The sequence below is a fragment of the Erinaceus europaeus genome, chromosome 3 (genome assembly GCF_950295315.1).
Source record: "Erinaceus europaeus chromosome 3, mEriEur2.1, whole genome shotgun sequence".
NCBI classification, from domain to species: domain Eukaryota; kingdom Metazoa; phylum Chordata; class Mammalia; order Eulipotyphla; family Erinaceidae; genus Erinaceus; species Erinaceus europaeus.
Genome location: NC_080164.1, coordinates 119,265,077 through 119,287,027, shown reverse-complemented (window position 1 = coordinate 119,287,027; position 21,951 = coordinate 119,265,077). Strand labels below are relative to the sequence as shown.

Genomic DNA, 21,951 nt, shown 5'->3' with positions numbered 1-21,951 from the left:
CTCTCTCCCTGTCTCCCCTCCCTTATCAATTTCCCTTTGTCCTATCAAGTAAAAAAAAATATATAGGAAAAAAAAGTCACAAAAAATTTTTTAAGATGAAGTTTATTAAATAGATACTGGAGAGGAACTGGGAACTAAAGAGGAAAGGCCAGGCCCAGCAAGGTAGTTAATGCGAAACACAACAGCTTTGTTATACTAGTGTCCCAAATTTTGAGCCTGGCCTCTACTGCACTGATGGTGTCTTTCCCTCATCCCACTGTGTCTCTGTCTCACTGTCTACCTGAAAACATTAGACCAGAGTAGTGAAGCCTCAAAGACAAGGGGGAAGAAAAAGTAGTGGGAGGAGGTGGGTAAGGGTAAGAAAAAGCACACACTTTGAGACCAAAGAGTAGACAGGCTGTCAGTTTTCATGGGCTCTTCTCTCAAGTCTCCTCTTTGTTTTTGTTTTGTTTTTTCATAAATAAGAGGCTTCTTTTTAAAAAAATTATGTATCTTCCCTTTTGTTGCCCTTGTAGTTATTATTGATGTCGTCATTGTTGGGTAGGAGAGAGAAACGGCGAGAGGAGGGGAAGACGGAGAAGGGGAGAGAAAGATAAACACCTGAAGACCTGCTTCACCACCTCTGAAGCAACTCCCCTGCAGCTGGGAAGCCGAGGGCTCGAACCGGGATCTTTACACAGGTCCTTGAGATTTGCAGCATGTGCGCTTAAGCAGTGCTACCACCAGACTCCAATCAAGTCCCCTCTTTGATCTTTTGTCTATGTCAAGTGTATACAGGCTGAGTCAATATAGTTCAGGTGATGTTAATGAAGTACCTGGTGCTGCTTGAAATATGTCATGGTCTCTAACATAAGCTTTACATCAATTTGATGCCCTCCACCTTAGCTCATTGTTACCATGTGGCCCCTTCTATCTTGGGGCTGTCTACATAAACAGTCTCTCTTTAAAGGTAAAATGACACTATGAAAGTAAACAAGCATACACCAAAAGATGGCAAATGTTTTTTTTAAAAAAAGTTTAGATTTTTTTCTCAGTCTAGAATGATCTTTTAGATAGTCACAAGTCTCATATTCCTTAGGTTTTAGTTCAAATGTCTCTTTCCCAAAGAAAGCATCCTTGAATACTCTAACACTGTTTCACTCCCAAAGCTTCTCATCATTTCCTTACTTTTTGTTGTTATTTTGTTTTCTTTACCTTATTTATTTCTGAAATTACATATTCATTTATTTTCTATTTACTTCTTAAAATGAGATCGGGGGCAGGCAGTTGTGCACCTGGTTAAGTGCAAGTTACCATGCTTAAGGACCTAGGTTTGAGCCCTTGGTCCCCACCTGCAGAGGGGAAGCTTCAATAGCACTGAAGCAAGTACTACAGGTGTCTTTCTTTCTTCCTTCCTTCCTTCCTTCCTTCCTTCCTTCCTATCTCTCACTCCCCTCTCAATTTCTCTCTGTCCTACCAAATAAAGAAAGGGGGTGGGGAATGTTTATTGGGAGCAGTGAATTCCGCATATAGGCATTGGATCCCAGCAAGAACCCTGATGGCAATAAATAAGTAAATAAATGGATGTAGTCATTTGTCATTTTCTATCACCTGATAATTGTTTAGTCGTTAGATTCTATTATTTAATAAACATTTAGGAAGAAATGAGGAAGGAAAATTAGAGGGAGAAAATCAGAAAAACTGATGCTATGTGTGAGGAAGATAGTAAGATGGTCAAAAATACTATTTACTGTAGAACAAAAGGAAAAGATAGGAAATAAGCCTAGCACTGTAACAGAATCTTGAAAAAAACAGAGCACAGGCTATGTTCATTTTAATAGCTCTGTAAGAAAAGGCAAGAAACTGGACTAAGAAATCTGAATGGTGACATAGGTGAGTAGCAAGCATGAAGTTTCCAGGTATTTGGAGATGTGCAAAATTTTTTTTTACAAAAAAAATTTTTTTTCCTCCAGGGTTATTGCTGGGGCTTGGTGCATGCACTACAAATACATTTCTCCTGGAGGCCATTTTTCTCATTTTTGTTGCCCTTGTTGTTGTTGTTATTGCTGTTGTTGTTGGATAGGACAGAGAGAAATCGAGAGAGGAGGGGAAGACAGAGAGAGGAGAGAAAGATAGACACCTGCAGACCTACTTCACCGCCTGTGAAGGTGGGGAGCTGGGACTCGAACAGGGATCCTTACGCAGGTCCTTGTGCTTTGTGCCACGTGCGCTTAACCTACTGCGCTACTGGCCGACCCCCCCCCCCCCCTTTTAACATTAACTTATTGTTATGAGAGAAAGAGACAAGAATACAGTTCGGTTCAAATATGTGAATTCAGGGGATTGAACCTGAGGTCTCCGCAGCTCAAGCATGCAAGTTCTATACTCTAATGCTTAGTGAGATAGCTCCCTCACCCTGGAGACGTACAATTTTGGACGAAAAAGAAAAAAAAAAAAGAGGCACAAAGGATAAAGCTTTTTTTTTTCTTTTTTGCTCAGGCCTTCTCCCCATACCACAAAGGAAGAAATTTTAATTCAGGTAGCACACACACACATACACACACACACACACACACACACACACACACACATATTCCTGCTCTCTTAACATCAATGATGATACAAAAATCAAATTTATAAAATTAAATTCATTAATTAAAAGTTCTACAGTTTCTCCAAATATGCCATTTGTTTGAAAAACAAACCTTAATACTATTGTTGTTACAGACAAATCAGGCCCATCACTTGTCACACAGAAAATCAAACTCTTGACAAAGACTTTTCAAAAACTCTATGGAACGTGAGCCCCTACCCAGAATGACTGAGTCAGAAACTACTACCTTGCAAAGCATGATGGAGTTTTGAAGGAGGAAAGGGTATGTGTGCTCATGAGGGTTGACAAGTAAGGCTCTAAGTCTAATCAATAACGTTATGAAGTGGTCACTGGTAGAGTTGCTGTTATCATAGCCCAGTATAGTGCACTCTGGTTAAAGCAGTCTCCTGCCGTCACACATATAGTCAACGACTGCCACCTCTCCAGATTCAAAGGAGGTCTCGAAACTTTACATCAGGCTCAACCTAACGCTGTTGACTGGCTACGGAAGAAGGGCAAACGCTAAAAAAAGAAGAAGAAGAAGAAGAAGAAGAAGAAGAAGAAGAAGAAGAAGAAGCATGACAGCCTCATTTGTTCTTTAGTGAAGCTCCAGATTTCCTGAGGTTAATTTACTTATGTCCTTTTGCATGATCTTAAAGAAAATGTAGTAAAAACTATACTCTGTGCCTAATGGAAATACAAGATAAGCATAGCTAATATATTTGTTCTTTAATGACTCATAAGGGATGCAATCAACTAGGTGAAAAGAATTTCATGCCATCAGACTCAGTTGAGAGAGGAAAAGTGATGATTTTACACTTTCAGTCGCAGTTTAATTCCCTTCCAACATGTGCCTCACACAAAAAAATTTTTTTCTAAGAAAAGGGCTAGGTGAGGGTACACTTGGCAGAGTGCACACATTGCCATGCACAAGGACCTCCGTTCAAGCCCCTGGTCCCCACTTGTAGGGGGGAAGCTTCACAAGTAGGGAAGCAGGACTGCAGGTGTCTCCGTCTTTGCTTCCTCTCTATCTTCCCTCTTCTCTCAATTTCTCTCTGTTCAAGTATAAAATAGAATTAGAAAGGGGAAGGGAAGCGAGTGGATGTGAGTTAGATAAAACCTAGTTAAGACAGGTGTTTTATACTTAATCTGACACCAACTGTGACCTGGACTATTTTTTACACTTATCCAAAGTTCCTTTTCAGTACCCATAAAGTGAAAGGGGTCTTTAATGAGGTCAGAATTGAATGACTAAAAATAAAATCAGGATTAAATCTATGACAGTGTTTCACATGTTGTGGCCGCCCAAAATGTTGTTAAAGGCATAACATTTTTAAAAAATATATTTCATTTTACTTATTTAGATTAGAGACAAAGAAACTAGAGAGGAGGGAGGGAAACCCCTGCAGCACTGCTTCACACCAGTGCAATCCCACGTGCCCCAACTAACCCCGGGCGCCCAAATGTACAACATTTAGAATGGAATCCTAGCCTGGAAACCTGGCACCATTATTATGCTTTGATCCTAAAAACTCAAGGGGTTTCTTCTTCTTGCTGGCCAACTCTTGGGAATTTTGTAATGCAGTGCCACCGGGTCGCTGGTCACTGGAATTCTGCGTGCTAACAGACCCATCTAGAAGTAACGCGCCGCTCAGAATCCGGAGGCCACTGGCAGCCCAGGGCGACCCCAGCCAGACCCAAACCGGAAGCCCAGGAGGCCCTGGGGTTGACGGGAAGGCGCGCCCCGGCTACGCGCTCCCCTAGCCCCGCCCCTAGTGATGTCATTCCTCGCCCTTTAACCCCTGAGTCCCCGCCCCTTTCTCTGCCTCTTAGTAGCCGGCGGTGGCGGCGGCGGCGTCTCGGGCTGCAATGGAGACTTCCGCGCCGGCGGCCGCAGCTCTAGGACAAGAGGCGTCCTGCTCCTCCTGGGGAGCCGGCAGGTGAGAGGGCGGGTGCGGCCGCTGAGAAGCAGGACCTGGGCTCCGGCTTTGTGCTGCGGCTCCTGGGCAGCGCTGGAGTCGCGCGAGGCGGCGGGGCTGAGCGCCCCGGCCTGGGAGGCGGGCTCCGCGCGGTGGGTGTGGCGGCGGGGGAACCATCCATCATCCCCGGCCGAACGGCCAGCCCGCGGCCTCCTTTCGCTGCCAGCCCCCCTCCGGGGCAAAGCGAGTGGGGCCCCAGGGTTGACCCTCGGCACGAGCGGCGCGTCCCGGGCCCCAGCGGCGAACCCGCGTCCGGTGGCCTGCGCGCCCGGGGAGCCCCGAGCCTGGGTCCCGCGGCCGCTGGCTCTGACCCGACCCGGACCCGGCGTTGCTGAATCAGGACAGTCCGCGCCTCTACTCTGCAGTGCAGCCCGGCGGGCCGCGGGAGACGTCGTCCACCCCGTCTTGCTTTCCAGTTGACGATGAGGGGTGTCGCCGCCTTCTTTCTAGTGTTTTTATTGGGTGCTTAATAGTTTGATGCAGCTGTTGACACTTGGGGACCATTTCTCAGCTCCCAAAGTTCTTTGCAGCACCCTCTCGCCCACAATTTAGGTCCTTTTCCAGTCCCCACGCAACAGGACCCCAAGCTTCTCTGCACCCCCTTCTTCCGCAGAGGCCTTTGCTTTGGTGCAGTGCACCCCACCGAGTTCAGGCTGTGCTGTGTCTTTCCTTATTTCTCAAGTGCCACCTGTAAGTGACATCAGTCGGTATTTGACCTTCTCTTTCTGGCTTATTCCCCTGAACCTAATGTCTTCAAGTTTCATCCAAGATGAGGCAAAGAAGATGACATTTTTAACAGCTGAGTAGTACTCCATTATATATCATGACTTTTTTTTTAACTTATTTATTATTGGATAGAGACAAATTGAGAGGAAAGGGAGAGATAGGAAGAGAGACATAGACACCTGCAGCCCTGCTTCACTCAAGAAGTTTTTCCCCTGCACGTGGGGACCAGAGGCTTGAACCTAGGTCCTTGCGCACTATGTGAGCACTTAACCAGGTACGCCACCGCCTGGCTCCCATACTGACTTTCTTAGCTAGTTATCTCTTGACTTTTTTGGGGGGGAGGGGAGGGGTAACAGGTGTGTGCGTAGTGCCAGTTTCAGTCAGCTCAGTAAAACCAGTAGTTATGTCCACTCTCAGAATGCAAAGTGTGCCAACGATAGAAGTCAAGGCTGTTTGCTCTTAAGCTAGTGTGAAACCTTCCATAAATCTGTAGCTTTCTCTTTCTTCAGACTGAATACTTTTGGTACCATGGCATTACCACGCCAAACTTAATGGGGGGTGGGGGTTGGGGGTTGAAAATGACTTAGTAGTACAGATTGTCCCCTTGTCTTATTTATAGCATTTTGATTTCCTTACAGACCTAGTTATTAGGAGTCACTGAACCATTTCCAGTAAGGCAGAACTTTTCTGGAGCATACCAGAGAAATCATTGAGTGATACCTGGTTAGAAAGTAGCTCTTCTGTTTTTCTTGAGCAGTCACCCACAACACTAGTGCCCTCCTTGCAAACAACACAGCAAAGGATGCTGGAGTAAGAACTATATGGGGAATTTGGCTTATTTTCATATTTTGTTGCAATGTCAAAACAGGGTGATTAGAATCATGTAATTGACAACTAGAATATCAGAGCCGGGAGTGGATTACACTTTTGCCAAAATTATATTGATTTCAGCTGTGGCAGTGACTCAGGTGTATATGCTGTGCTTATTCCATCCCCCCTGCCCAGAGCCTTATTTACTTTCAGTATTCTGGTTTTGTTTTGTTTTGTTTTTGGTATACTGTTTACTGTTATTTTTTTGTATGTATGCTTGACTTGACTTTTATAATTTTGTGTGTATGAATACGCTAAGGCAATAGGTAGTACTATATGTGATTAAGAGCTAGGTCAGTTTAGCATTCAGTTCCTGTTTGGCCATGGTAAGTTATTTAAGTTCACTTTTCTTGGCCCCCAGGTTTGACTGTTTCCTTCATCACCGGCACCTAACCACTGTAGGCTGACATTTTTAGGTACACACAGAGACAGACAGGGAGAAAGGGAAATCTTCCCCCTGTGTGGTGATTCCAGGGCTCAAATCTGGGTCACTTGCATGGCAGAGCAGATACCTTCCCAGTAAGCTGTCTTGCTAGTCCAGTTTTATTTATTTATTTATTTATTTATTTCTCTAGCCTATGTTCAATGGCATTGATAAAATATGAGCTAACTTAATCCACGGAAGTGGAGATAGTATGTGCAAAGTGTTAGCTTGTTATAAATACCTTGTATTGCTGGGATATAGTAGTGAAGTCTTAATGGATCGTGGCCTTGATAGTATACTGCAGACAGTGAACAGTTAATGACGAGTGATTTGAAGACGATACAGCTTGGTAAGGGGTGACCTAAGGAGAAGGGGGAGCCACTTCTGCGGGGCAATCAGAAATAGTAACCAGCAAAGGACACTAGCTGAACGGCATGAGCAAAAGGTGGGAGTTGCTATAAGAAAAGGATTGTGCGGAAAAACTCACCGACTCTTTTAACATGTTAAGGTGTTTGAAGTGTATTCTAAGAGTAAAGGAAACCTTTCTAAAGAATAGTTGTAAATTGTAAATCAGGGAGTAATGTCTAACCACATTTAAGAACTAGGCTCTTAAGTGGAGATAATAAACTGAATGGGAGTAATAGAAACAGACTACTTAGGAGGCCCTTGAGTTAGGTTCAGTTGAGGTATGGATTGGCCTGAGGTTGTACTGGTCTGAAGAAGTGAGAAGTGGTCATATTTGAAATCACTTAAAGGTAGGGCTAAAAGGGCTCACAAGAGGAGAAGTACCTAACACTCTTCTGCTTAACTCATTCCTTCATTTTGTCCTTTCAGTTATACCACAAACTAAGTTGGGAATGACTAGATTAGAGCATATTGAGAAGTCCTATTTGGGACTTGTCCTGTGTGTAATAACCAAGTAGATATCACAATAGTGATATTTGGGCAGATGTGTAAAATCTGTAGATCAGAGGAGAGATCAAATATGGAGACATAAGTTTAGGTATCATTAGTTATGTACTGAGATATTTAACATCTAGTGTATATGTCTATAAGTTTATGGTTGGACACTCAACAAAGTCGCTCAAATATGGACCCATCAGAATAGATGCTGAAGTGATAAAGTTGAGAATGAAACAATTTGGGACCTAATTTAACAATACATGTAGAGTAGAAAGTGAACTTAATTTTAAAATTTAAAGCAATGGACAATTAAGAAATGTATTTGGTCTATAAAACTTCCTTTAGTAACTGGTGAATTTGATCCATTCATGGATGTATGTATGTGTATATATGTGTGTATGTATATAATTGAGAGAGGTGGGAGAGACGGGGAGTGTGAGAAACACTTGCAGAATTGCTTCACTGCTCCTGAAGTTTCCCTGCCTTCAGGTGGGGAGTGAGGGCTTGAACCCAGGTCCTTGGGCGTGGTAAATTGTGAGCTAAACCAGGTGCACCACCACCCAGCCCACTCCCATCCCATATATAACTGAATGTTATGTTATCTGATGCTAATATTAAATAAACATACTTACCTTTATATATTGTTTTATTTTTCAGTACTAATACACATTTACCTATCGTGTCTACAGAATCTGTGGAGATTGATGATGCATTATACAGGTAAGCGCCCTATGGAAACCAAAACGCATTTTCAAATAATAAAATTATTTATTTCAAGAGATCATTATTAGATCTATGCAGAATTCTATCCTAAGACTTTCTTTAAAATTAGAATGTCTGGGGGATAGGTGCTGAAGCAGAATGATAGAGTAAGTAGCACAATGATAGAACACAGGTCTTATATGCAAGAGGTCCTAGGTTCAGTCCTATGTTTTGTTTCAGGACTTTATGGATTTATGTTTAAGCCTGTAAACACTTTTAAGTTATTTTTGTATGTTGCGTAATATAAAGAACACATTTGGGGGGCATTTAAAAATTTTTTCATCTTTTGCATAGGGAAATCCCGTTTTCTCAAGATTATTTGCAGTGCCCCCAACTTACCTTTTCCTTTGGATACATTAGGCCGCTTTCTTACTAAGCAGTTTACTGCTATATTTCAGTTGTCTTTTCCTAGACTGCCTTTTAATTTTAATTACTTTCTTAATTTTCAGGACTCATTCTCTTAATATCCTACCAGTTAGTTCTAATTCATTCTTTCCTAAAGTTCCTAAAGTACTTCCCCCCCCCTTTTTTTTTTTACTTATTTATAAAAAGGAAACACTGACAAAAAAACTCCATATCCCATCCCCTCCCTTTTGATAGCTTTCCTATTCTTTAACCCTCAGGGAGTATGGACCCAAGGTCATTGTGGGATGCAGAAGGTGGAAGGTCTGGCTTCTGTAGTAGCTTCCCTGCTGAACATGGGCGTTGACGGGTTGACCCATACACCCAGCCTGCCTCTCTCTTCCCCTAGTGGAGCGGGGTTCTGGGGAATCGGAGCTCTAGGACACATTGGTGGGTTCGTCTGTCAAGGGAATATCATGCTAGCATCGGGAACCTGGTGGCTGAAAAGAGAGTTAATATATAAAGCCAAATAAGTTGTTGGCTAATCATGAACGTAAAGGCTGGAATAGTGCAGATGAAGAGTTGGGGGGGAGGGGGTCTCCGTTCTGTAGATAGCTAGTAGGCATTTTTTAGTTATATTCCAAAGGGCCTGTGGCTATATTAGTTTTTGGGACTTATATCTGCATAATTCCACCATTCCAAGTGAACTGATTTTTTCTTCCCATCTTTAAAGATAGAGGATATAGAAGGTACAAAACAGAGTGAGAGAGGAGAGGCACTATAGCACTGATCATTGCTTATAAAGCTTCTCTCTGCATGATGCTCTCATGTAATGGCTAGTTGTTTAAACTTGAGTCTTCATGTGTGTTGTACTAGGTGGGCTATCTCCCAGGTCCTAAAATATCTTCATTTCACTACTACAAAACTTATTTGTCACATTTTCCTGTAGTTTTTGTTTACATATGTGTATACTTCCTCAGGCTGTGAGTTTCTCATAGTCAAAGACATGGTACTGTGTCTGACTCTTAGTTACTCATTAAATGGTTTTAAATGCCTAGAATAAAACACATTGACTTTTGTTCTGGAAACCTAGGTAATTGTTAGTTTTGTGACAGGGCAGGAGCAAAATTTAGAAGAATCAAAAGACATGACAAAAGTCTGAAAAAGGGTACATATAGTACAAATACTAGGAAGTATTGTTAAGATAGTTACATATTTAATCCAAAGGTAAAAATCAACATCAGGAGGATACAGCATCCTGCTGGAGTCCATAATGGATTGCTGCAATAAAACCTTCCTTTTATACCTGAAATTTCTGATAGCTTTTGGGGAGGATTAAAAAATATGCTTCTTTTTACTCTTGAAGCAAATGAGTATCATTTTTAGCAGACGGGAGTATGGTGGTACGGGTTAAGCACAAGTGGAGCAAAGTGCAAGGACCCGTATAAGGATCTGGGTTCAAGCCTCCGGCTCCCCACCTGCAGGGGAGTCGCTTCACAAGCAGTGAAGCAGGTCTGCTGGTGTCTTATCTTTCTCTCCCCATCTCTGTCTTCCCCTCCTACCTCCATTTCTCTCTGTCCTGTCCAACAACAACAACATCAATAACAGCAATAATAACTGCAACAATAAAACATGGGCAACAAAAGGGAATAAATAAGTATTTAAAAAATAATAATTTTTACCTAAAAGTTAAAGAAAAGGTGACTTACATGTTGATGTATGTAATTATATCAAGTTGACAAGCAACTTACATGTTTACATATAAATATTGTTCATTTCGTCTTAGATATTGTGATTGGGATTTTGGTAATACATACTAGATAGATTGATGAGTAATTGAACCTTGAATTGTCATTTTTCCTAAGCAGCTTCTAAATAGAACTTTTAAACAGAACTGAGACTCTTGAAATCGGCAAATTTTCACTATTAACTAAGTTTCTAATATTTACATTTAAGTAGGGAATATTTTAGAGCAATTTCAATACCTAATGGAAGAGTTTCTTGAGTGCATTTCACCTTTTCAATCACTACGTACTATTAAATTACCTCCTACCTATCACAACATATATAAACAATATCTGAAAATTCTCTTTAAAAGATTTAGATGGTGTGGGCCAGTAATAGTATTTTGAGCCAACTCTGTTTTCAGTCACATAGAAGAATTCAAGTCCTCTGCTTAGTAGAGCATGAAAATGTTCTTGTGTGTCTATTCAGTTGTTTAATTTCAGTGTGCCATACCCTGAAGGACATAACAAAAAATGGCAAAGACTTAGCCTAAAGTAACCTTCAATTTCTTAGAATATAGACAGATAAAAATACACTATATATGTGTCCTAGTAGTTTGAATAAAGGATGTTAGGGGTAAGCCTAAAAGATGATTTAACACTGTATTGAGGAAGCATAGAGATATACCATGGGTAGCATCATGGGGGGAAGATTGTATATGAGATGGGAAATGACCTGAAAGATAACAATTATTTGGGGATTAAATATTGCAGGAGAGGAATACCCTAGAAAAAGATCTAAGGACCAGTGAAGAATACTATTCTTGAGGAATTAAACATACTGTATTTGAGGAATTAAAAACCTTTAGTATAACTGAAATGTGGAGTTTGGTGGTGAAGTAGCGAAGGAGAGCTAGGCAGTGGGAATCATGTTATTAATGACCTTGTGGCTAATATTACAGAATCTGGTAACAGGGTGAATAGAAAATCACTGGAGTTTTTAAGGCAGAAAAATGATTTGATCACTTTTACACTTCAGAAAGAGTACCTCTTTCTAGGAAGTTCATAGGTAATAAGTAAAACTGAAAAGTAAAAAAAAACTTGAGATATTGCGAGAAAGAGTAAATTAGTAATCCATATTAGAAAAGAGTTTGGCATTCTCTAGTTAAGTTAACCCTGCATTTCCTTATCTAAATATATGCACTAGAGTGATTATTTCTGGAAGGAAGGAAAGAGAAAAATTATCCCTTATGTATACCAGATATGACTGCTGATACACCCATTATTGGTGACAATCCAAAGCTGAAGATTAGTTAAATTATAGCAGAAATAAAAGGGAGTGAAGTTTCATGCCTCAACATGAATCAATCTCAGATTTTATTAGAAGCAACATAGAGAAGGCACTCAAAGTAATACTATATAAATTTCTAAAACAGACAAAACGTGAATATATTTTTTAAGGTGATAGTTTGTAAAGCACATTATGTAAAATATTTGAGTAGTCTGTATTTGAAACAAATGTTATGCATTAGCACCCCCCAAAAAAAACAAAACAAAACTAGGTTTTATATTTTTAGGAGAAAAGAAAAGAATTAATGAAGAATTAACAAAGCTTGAATTTATACAGTTTTTACTGATTGGGCAAGAAACCATTTTCAGACTTTGATATATACTATGAATAGTTCAAATATCTGTTATTGAGAAAGCTTACATTAAACCAACATATATATGTACGTGTATATTAAACTTACTGTTCACCTTACTACTTTTCTGTGTTCTTAAATTGCCAGGTATATTTTTAATTTCGTATCCTGATAATACCATCTTAACTTTTAGGTTGGATGACTTAACAAGGTTCTTTATATACTTTATTAGCTTTTCTATTTAAAAGAATATTTGAAAACTGATCATTTTAAGTCATCTGAACTCTTAAGTCATTTTTTTTAACTTCAAATCCTATTTATAGTAAAAGGCTTAAAGTAGAGATAGCAAACTCAATGCTTATTTATTCAAGGGGTAATAAATAAGAACAGGATGAAAACTGTAGTAAGAATAGAGTTAAAAGTACATAGTTCTCCCTGTCTGCATAGGGCCATTTCTACTACACTCCATGTACGTGTTGCCTTGAGGGAATGTGGACTGTGGTGCTAAATCTTTGCCATTTAGGCATTTGAAACACTCTGCATATGAAACAATACAAGTCTTTGGTTAGCATCTATTGCCAGACTGCTAGTTAGAAACTTGAAATGGATATGTAATTTTGATAAAATAACCTATTACTTTGCATTCTTTTACATGTAGTCGACAGAGGTATGTTCTTGGAGACACAGCAATGCAAAAGATGGCCAAGTCCCATGTCTTCTTAAGTGGCATGGGTGGTCTTGGTTTGGAAATTGGTAAGTAATATTTTATTTATAACTTTATATGACACTCATGAGTAGCATAATTTAAAATATGACTTCTTTTGTTTTCTGTAAAGAAAATTAGATACAGGGGACTAGGCAGTGGCGCTCCCAGTTAAGCACACATAGTAGGAAGCTCAAGGACCTGGGTTTGAACCCCCGGGTCCCCACCTGCAGGGAGAACACTTCACAAGCAGTGAAATAAGTCTGCAGGTGTCTGTCATTCTCTCTCCTTATTTCTCCTTTCAGTTTCTGTCTGTCATGTCCAATAAAATGCAAAAAATGGCAACCAGGAGCAGTGGATTCATAGTGCCTGCACCAAGCCCCAGCACCCTGGACGCAAGGAAAAAAAGAAAAGTGAAAAAAAATTAAACCCAAAACCATGTTCATGTTTAGTTTTGATTCTATTGAAGCTACTAAATTATTAAACTCTTTCACATGAAACAAGGAATAACATCCTGTTTCTCTGTGTTATATTAGTAATCATTAGCCATTCTATCCATTAGTTCATTATGGCCAAGTACATGTCTTGATATGTCTGAAAGAATATACAAAACTTGTAAGAGTGATTATTTGAATCTTGTTTTTTTATTCTTTTCATCTATAGATTTTTAAGACACTGATATTTTTGAGCAGTTATAGTTATATAATTATATAGTTATAGACATGTGACCAAGCTCCTTGAACACATGTAATATGCATTCCTAATGTTAATATATATATATATATTTTTTTTTTTTTGCTCTTCAGCAAAGAATCTCGTTCTTGCAGGAATTAAGGTAAGTTATAATTGTCCTTGATAGAAAAGCTATTTATTACATGCTGCTGCTTTTCTTATTAGTAATGGTAATATTATTTATACTTTGACTTATTTAAAAAGGGGGTGGCGAGTGTTGTTTACCTTGTAAAGCACAAGTAACAGTGCACAGGGAGCCAGGTTCAAGCCTTTGGTCACCACCTGCAAATGGGGGAACTTAATGAGCGAGTGGTAAAGCAGTGCTGTCTCTTCCTTCTCCTTCACTTATCTCCCCCTGCCCTCCTAATTTCTCTGTCTCTGAAAAAACAAAGTTTCTGTTAATAGGACATTTCAGACTTACAAAAATAGAGAAATTAGTATGAACAAAGCTCATGTATCTATGACGCAAGTATTATTCCATCGTCTCCACATGAACATCAGTCCATAGATCAGTGCCTGGGAGCCATTTTTCTGCAGTGGGCTGTTTGGATATTCACGGACCATACACAATTATCAACTTAAAAATGAGCCCTTTCTGTTGTTCTGAAAAAAACCTAGATTTGAATTACAAGTTCCATCTGTGGTCGCCGTAGCAGGGCAAGCCCAAATAATTTCACAGGCCTGCTCCTAACACCAATAATTCAATCCCATACCTGTAAACAAGTTTGTTTCACATTTCTCCTCATTACCTGTTATTCCAGGCAGCAAATCATTTTGATGTAAATCTCCTATTATATCATTCTCAAGTATTTTAGTATTGATTTGTAAGAGATAAGAGTGCCTTTTAAAATGTAAAAATGCATCATTTCTTAGTTTATTTATTTAAATTTTTTATTTAGCAGTTCAGTTTGGCAGTAGCCAATAAATACACATAAGAAGTAAATGATCATAAATATTTCTATACATAATCTTTTTACCAACAAAAAGCCTTTATAGGGGCTGGGCGGTGGCGCAACAGGTTAAGCACACATGGCGCCAAGTGTAAGTACTGGCGAGAGGATCCCGGTTCGAGCTTCCATCTCCCCACCTGCAGAGGGGTTGCTTCATAATCAGTGAAGCAGGTCTGCAGGTGTCTTTCTCTCACCACTCTGTCTTCCCCTCCTCTCTCCATTTCTCTGTCCTACCCAACAACGACAGCAATAACAAAGGCAACAATGGGAAAAATAGCCTCCAGGAGTAGTGGTAGTCCCAACGATAACCCTAGAGTTAAAAAAAAAAAAAAGCCATTATACCAGCAGACAATTTTCCCCCCTCTGGGGTGGAGGGGGGAGTACATGTCCAAAAAGGATGACAGAGGATCTAGTGGTGGTTGTACTGTTATATAGAAAACTGGGAAATGTTATGCATATACAAACTATTGTATTTACTGTTGAATGTAAACCTAATTCCCCAATAAAGAAATTAAAAAAAAATTGCATTATATCAAGTATATCTTTTTTAAAATATTTATTTATTCCCTTTTGTTGCCCTTGTTTTATTGTTGTAGTTACTGTTTTTGTTGATTTCATTGTTGTTGGATAGGACAGAGGGAAATGGAGAGAGGAGGGGAAGACAAAGGGGGAGAGAAAGACAGACACCTGCAGACCTGCTTCACCATTTGTGAATCGACTCCCCTGCAGGTGGGGAACTGGGGCTTAAACCGGGATCTTTACAGCAGTCCTTGTGCTTTTCTCCACGTGCTTAACCCGTTGTGCTACCACCCAACTGCCAGTAAATGGAGATCATTACTTAGTTTTTTTTTTATCTTTATTTATTGGATAGAGATAGCCAGAAATCAAGAGGGAAGGGGGTGATAGAGAGGGAGAGAGACACCTGTAGCCCTGCTTCACCACTCATGAAGCTTTCCCCCTGCAGGTGGGGACCGGGGGGCTCGAACCTGTGTCCTTGCGCATTGTAATACGTGCGCTCAACCAGATGCGCCACCACCCAGCCCCTCAGTTTTTATGTTTTAAAAATAACTGCTAAAATACAATTAATACTGAAGAATTCTGTGGGTAGTATCACTATCTTTTTTCTCACCGCTCTCATCACCAAAGGTCTGTGTCCCCATCCCCACCCCCATAGATAGCTACTATCGTTCTCCCATAGTCTGATAGAGGCTGACATTTTTTCCACATTAGTATATTCAGTTCTTTATATTCCACACACATTTGAGTGAAACCATTTTGTAGTTGTCCTTCACCTCCTTACTTGCTTCACTAAACATAGTCTTCTCCAATTCCATCCACTTTATCCCAAAGGACACACTACCATCTTTTTATTGCTGAGTAATATTTTCACTAAATATATGTCCCATAAGTTTATCAGTCATCTATCAAAAGGCTTTTTGGTTGTTTCCAAGTTTTTACTATTGTGAATAAAGCCACTTTGAATATAGGTATGCATATATCCCTTCAAATCAGTGTTACTCTATCTTTTGGGATCATAAGTTGGATAAGAATATTTTCTGAGAAAATGGTGTCAGAATAGAGAAAAGGGCTAGAAAGTTGGATAGGGCAGTGAATAGATAGCTCCCATTCTTGAAAAAAAAAATTGTGTGGATAAAATTAACTATTTCCCTCCATCCACCTGACCTAGGGAGTATATGTAGATTTAGCACCAGAGCCTGTGTAACCTCTGAGTCTGAGCTTGTAGCTCATGGTCACAGCTGGGAACATTGCAGGCTGTAATGCTTAGTTCTTTATCCCATGGTCCTTACAGAGGGACAATTTAATAGCAACTAGTTTCACAGAGTAAACTAGCAAGAATATAAGAGGGAATATGCTAGCAAGACAACTCTTAGTGGTTTGTTATCCTTGCTAAATTCATTAAACTACAATTGTAAGCTCTAGGCTACTCTTAAGGAGAAAGTTACAAAAGGCCTGCGTACCAGTAAGTAGGGATCGTTTAGGGTACCACTTTCTAATCCTGCATGTGATAGTAATCAAAATACCTAAGAGCTCAATTTTTCCCAATTACCTTAATGGAAAACATTTAAAACATGTTTCTAAGCAATCCAGGTAAAGTTCATGTGTTAAATTTGAATTAATCTAATCTAGATTTTACTTTTCTGATTCTCCTTGTATTTGTTAGGAATATTTCTTTTTCTTTTTTTTTTTGCCTCCAGGGTTATTGCTGGGCTCAGTGCCAGCACTACAAATCCACTGCTCCTGGAGACCATTTTTTCCCTTTTGTTGCCCTTGTTGTCTTATCGTCGTTAATATTATTGTTGTCGTTGTTGTTGGAGAGGACAGAGAAAATTGAGAGAGGAGGGGAAGACAGGGGGGAGAGAAAGACACCTGCAGACCTGCTTCACCTCCTGTGAAGCGACTCTCCTGCAGGTGGGGAGCCGTGGGCTCGAACTGGGGTCCTTACGCTGGTCCTTGTGCTTTGCGCCACCTACGCTTAGCCACCTACGCTTAGCCTGCTGCGCTACCGCCCAGCTCCCAGGAATATTTCTTACAAACTGTTAACTGTATCTAGAAAATCAATTTCAAATACAATTTTGTGTCAATGGTGCACAGGTGATCTTGTGTTCTCTCATAGGAGGAAATGTCCTTTTTGTGATTATTCATGATTAGTGATGATGAGATAGATCCCTTGTTTCATTAGGGATAGTGTAGCTACTTGCATTCTATTATTCCTTCATTTATAAGCTAGAATAATATTTTAGAAAAATCTTTTTCATTCAGCATTTATATGGTTTCACTAAAGTGTGTCTTGTACAAATACAAAAGAGTTTTCCCCTTTATTTACAAGTTTTCAAAAACACTATTTTTATCATTCTCTAATAAACGAGCAGTGAACTTGTATGGGCTGTGTATGCAAAGGTCATTATTATGTGTTAGTTTTATAACATTCTACTTTCCTAAATTTGAATTTTCTTAATGTTGAGGTTTTCTATTAATTGGGAAGAAGAGCTCCAGATTAATAAAGTATAGCACTTATTTTTTTAATTAAAGATTTATGTAGGACGAGGGTAAATAGCATAATAGTTATGCAAAGAAACTGATGCCTGAGGCTCTAAAGTCCCAAAATCAGTCCCCTGCCCCACAATAAGCCAGAGCTGAAAAAAAAAGGGTTTATGTTGGGGGCTGGGCAATGGCCCACCTCTAGAGCACATAATGTGCAGGGTTCATGGTCCAGTCTGACCTATATGTGGGATGCTTCATGAGTGGTGGAGCATTGCTACGGGCATCTCTCTCTTTCTTTTAATCTTTATTTGTTTATATTGGATAGAGACAGAAAAAATTGAGAGGGTTGAGGGAGAGAGAGACAACTGCACCCTTTGCTTCCTTGAGCATTGCAACTTGTACACTCAACCAGGTGCACCACTGCCTGCCCCCCTCTTTTTCTCTGTCCCTTCCCTCTCATTTTTTTCTCTCACTCTCTCTCTTTTTAAGAATTTATTTATTTATGAGAAAGATAGGAGAGAAAGAACCAGCCATCACTCTGGTACATGTGCTGCTGGGGATTGAACTCAGGACCTCATGCTTGAGAATCTAGTGCTTTAGCCACTGCATCACCTCCCAGACCACTCTATTAACAATAGCAAAAACGAAGTATTTATTTGTTGATGGGAGGGAATCACTCTGCCAAATTAGATGCTAGAAGTTGAACTCAGGACCTCAAACTTGAATTTAAGACCCTATCCATTGTGAAACCTTCCAGGTCTGGGGTCTAGCTTTATATCCCTTCTAATTCAAATGCATTTTAACTACTCTCTTTTATCTAATATACTTATAATACAAGATAAATGGTATGGAAGTAGTCTCTGTTCTTCACTTTGACAGATATATTCCCTTTTATTATTATTATTTTTTTTGAAGGCACTAACAATTCATGATACAGAAAAATGCCAAGCGTGGGATCTAGGAACCAACTTCTTTCTCAGTGAAAAGGATATTAATACAAGAAACAGGTAAAGAAGGTATTTTGATGCATTATCACAAGAATACATACAGCAAGAAATATTAATTATAGGTCAGTAAAGTAAGAGAAACACTCTTCAAAAGGGTAAGAATGGGCTGTCCCAAGATGGGAGGTAGTCCATATATTACTATTTTTTTTACTCTGAAAAAATATTTTGTCTCCAAAGCACCATTTAAGTCATAAATGTTTAGCTCATCACCATAAATTTACATTCCCATATATGACTGATTATAAGTTAACACTTGCTTATTTGATAACTTATTTTTGTCAGATATATATATATATATATATATATATATATTCACACTGCTACTTAGAAACCAATTTCTTTGTTAATGGGGTCTCTTAAGGAGATTGGAACTTTTTTTAAAATATATTTTATTTATTTTTCAAATATTTATTTATTCCCTTTTGTGGCCCTTGTTTCATTGTTGTAGTTATTATTGTTATTGATGTCATTGTTGTTGGATAGGACAGAGAGAGGAGTAGGGGGAGGGAAAGATAGACACCTGCAGACCTGCTTCACCGACTGTGAAGTGACTTCCCTTGCAGGTGGGGAGCCAGGGGCTTGAACCCGATTCTTACTCAAGTCCTTGCGCTTTGCGCCACCTGCGCTTAACCCGCTGTGCTTCTGCCCGACTCCCTGGAGCTTGGTACTATTGAGGGTGCATTTTGAGACTATTTACTATAAAATATGACAGTATGCTACATAAGTAGATCGTACCATTTTCTATAAAAAGAGGTGTCTTCCTTCTTTCTCAGTAATTGTTTCCATTGAAATTTTATTACAGTCAATATTCTTTGATGTTCTCAAAGTATAGAAGTTTGGGAGATTGAACACATCATAAACAATTGAATAACGGAGGCTTTTTTTTTTTTTTTTTTAGGGCTGAAGCTGTACTTCAACATATTGCAGAATTAAATCCATATGTTAATGTGGCATCATCATCTGTCCCTATAAATGAAGCCACAGATCTATCCTTCTTAGATAAATACCAGGTTGGTACTCATCACATTAGATGTTATCAGTACATTCCAGGAAAATAGTTAAGTATTAATATTTAACCTCGTCTAACAAAACAAAAACATTTATGCTCAAAACTCTGAGCTTGTGTTCCCAGACATGTCACTCTCTTAGCTCACACCCTCCAAATATTCACTAGTCAGAAGCTCTTTCTGTCTCTGATTAGGAGATTCTCTAGGAGTCCTCATTATAGGTAAACAGGAGTGGTTTAGTAATTGATTATTAGTAATTAAGATCTCCAACCTCCTCACCCTGTTCCTCGGCTTAAAATAAAATAATCTAAGGAGTTCTCTGAGGCAAACTATGAATGTGTAGCTAAAAGAAGACAGGCAATCTATTTATTGACTTTGGTCACTTTTGGAAGTAGGAGTTGTTAATTTAGTATCCAGGTTTCATGATAGAAGGAGGCCTGGTGGTAGTGCACGTGGTTGAGTGCAAGGACAATGTGCAAGGACCTGGGTTTGAGCCCCCAGTCCCCACCTGCAGAGGGAAAGCTTTGCAAGTAGTAAAGCAGAGCTGCAGTTGTTTCTCTCTCCCTCTCTATCACCCCCTTCCCTCTAAATTTCTGGTGTCTCTATCCAATAAATAAAGATAACAAAATAAATAAAAGACATGATAGATATCTATAATGAAAGTTCTGATCTAAAGAGACTACCTCTGCTTTTTCAGGTGGACAAATGGCCTGAAAATATTACACCTAAATGAGCTCATTACTGATTATAAATTCTTTTCTACTTAACATCACTAGGGTAGTATAAAAATATATAACATTGAAAATCATAGTGTATTTTAAATAACAAAATGTATAGGTTTTACTAATATCATAAAACAAAAGTTTGTAAGTCTCAGAAGTAAATGCTATGCCAACTAGTGTATCTCTTGGGAAATGTTAGTATACAGCTCATTGACAGAGTGCATATGTCACATATAGGAGGAATTGGCTCTAACTCCAGATGCCTTTTCTCCTAAAAAATTTAAGAATATACCTGTTACCTGCTCTTACATCACATTAAATCAATATTCTGATGGCATGGACAGTATTGTCATGACAATAACTAGTAAAATAAATTAACACAGTGGCATGCAGAAATATCTAATAGGTATTCATTATGTTAAGGTTTGCTTTTAATTGTGACACCTCCATGAATGAATAAATTTGACCTGATTATAAATCCTTTTCTACTTACATAACAAGGGTAGTATAAATATATATAACATTGAGAGTCATACTGTATTTTAAATAACAAAATGTGTTTTACCAAATTTTTACCTGTATGGTTTTTTGTTGTTGTTTGCTGTTTTTACTTTTGCTGTTTTATACTTCTCTAAGTATTAACCTTTGAAAGAAATACAATAGGGTAGTACTTTCTACTTGAGAAAGTGTGTTTTTGACATAATGCAGACTTGACCTCATGACAGTATCTTAATATAAAGTCTTTAACTTCTAAGTTGTATATTACCAAAATGATTGTGGACTTCCTAGTCTTTAATTTCTTGTTTTCTTTTCAATAGTGTGTAGTCTTGACTGAGACCAGACTTATATTACAAAAGAAGATCAATGACTTTTGTCGTTCTCAGTGCCCTCCAATTAAGGTAAAACAGTACTTAGTAAATCATTAGCCAAAGAAAAACCACTTTCACTACTGGAATTAATAGCTTTTATAAAAGCTCTTTGACTTGGGTGAAAGTGTTTTGCAGAAAACTGTCACAAGGAGTTGAGAAATTGCTCCCATGTATCAACAACAGTACTCTACACCATTAACCTCCCAATAAAATTATTTAAATAGATAAATTCCTTGGCATAGAACCATCAAAATATTTTTCTTTCTTCAATTTTAGTGTCATATTTCATTTACTTTTTTTTTTTTTTAAGATGTATTTGTGACGAATGGTAGAGAACAAGCCAGAGCATCACTCTAGCATATGTAGGACCAGGGATCAAAGTCAGGACCTCATATTTGCAAGTCCTACACTCTGCTATTGCACCACCCCCAGACCTCATTTCCTATTTTTGAAACTAAGATCATAATTTGGTTTATAGAAAATTGCCAAAAATAAGAGGGCCTGGTGGTAGCACACCTGGTTAAAGTGCACATGTTACAGTGCTCAAGGGCTCAGGTTCAAGCCCTCAGTCCACACCTGCAGGGGAAAACTTTGTGAGTGGCAAAGCAGGGCTATAGGTCTCTCTTTCTATCACCCTCACCTCTCTTGATTTCTGTCTATCCAGTAAATAAAAGAAAACAATTTAAAAAATAGTGAAGATGTATTTTAGAAAAGAAAATTGCCCAAAATAGAGAATTAAGATTCGAATGGAGAAAAATGTTAAATAATTTATTTCACCATCTAATGCTAAGCATAGTATAATTGGCGGTGTTTTTTCAAGATGTTTGGTGTCTCTCTTAATACATAATTGAGCACCTACTTTGTGAAGGTACAGTTCTAGGTGCTAGAAAAACGTTAGTGAATAGGACACATTCTCCTGTTTAGGAAAATCACCTAGAAGGAAAGATATTATAAGCAAGTGAATTGATGCATGAGTTATTTTCAGAAAGTTTTGAATCTCTAAGGAATTAGTG

At 39.0% G+C, this 21,951-nt stretch overlaps 1 protein-coding gene across 2 annotated transcripts in view; it reads left to right on the top strand.

Moving 5' to 3' along the window:
• Nucleotides 1-4,387: 4,387 nt before the first annotated feature.
• UBA6 (ubiquitin like modifier activating enzyme 6) overlaps nucleotides 4,388-21,951 on the top strand; it is a 61,608-nt gene continuing 44,044 nt past the window's right edge. The window contains exons 1-7 of one of the 2 annotated variants that reach the window (XM_060187814.1): nucleotides 4,388-4,512; nucleotides 8,132-8,194; nucleotides 12,604-12,698; nucleotides 13,455-13,483; nucleotides 18,249-18,340; nucleotides 19,239-19,350; nucleotides 20,888-20,968. In XM_060187814.1, coding sequence (XP_060043797.1) covers nucleotides 4,442-4,512; nucleotides 8,132-8,194; nucleotides 12,604-12,698; nucleotides 13,455-13,483; nucleotides 18,249-18,340; nucleotides 19,239-19,350; nucleotides 20,888-20,968 — 543 coding nt within the window. In that variant the 5' untranslated portion in view covers nucleotides 4,388-4,441. The remainder of the gene's footprint in view (nucleotides 4,513-8,131; nucleotides 8,195-12,603; nucleotides 12,699-13,454; nucleotides 13,484-18,248; nucleotides 18,341-19,238; nucleotides 19,351-20,887; nucleotides 20,969-21,951) is intronic. The other variant, XM_060187815.1, reaches the window with a different exon arrangement.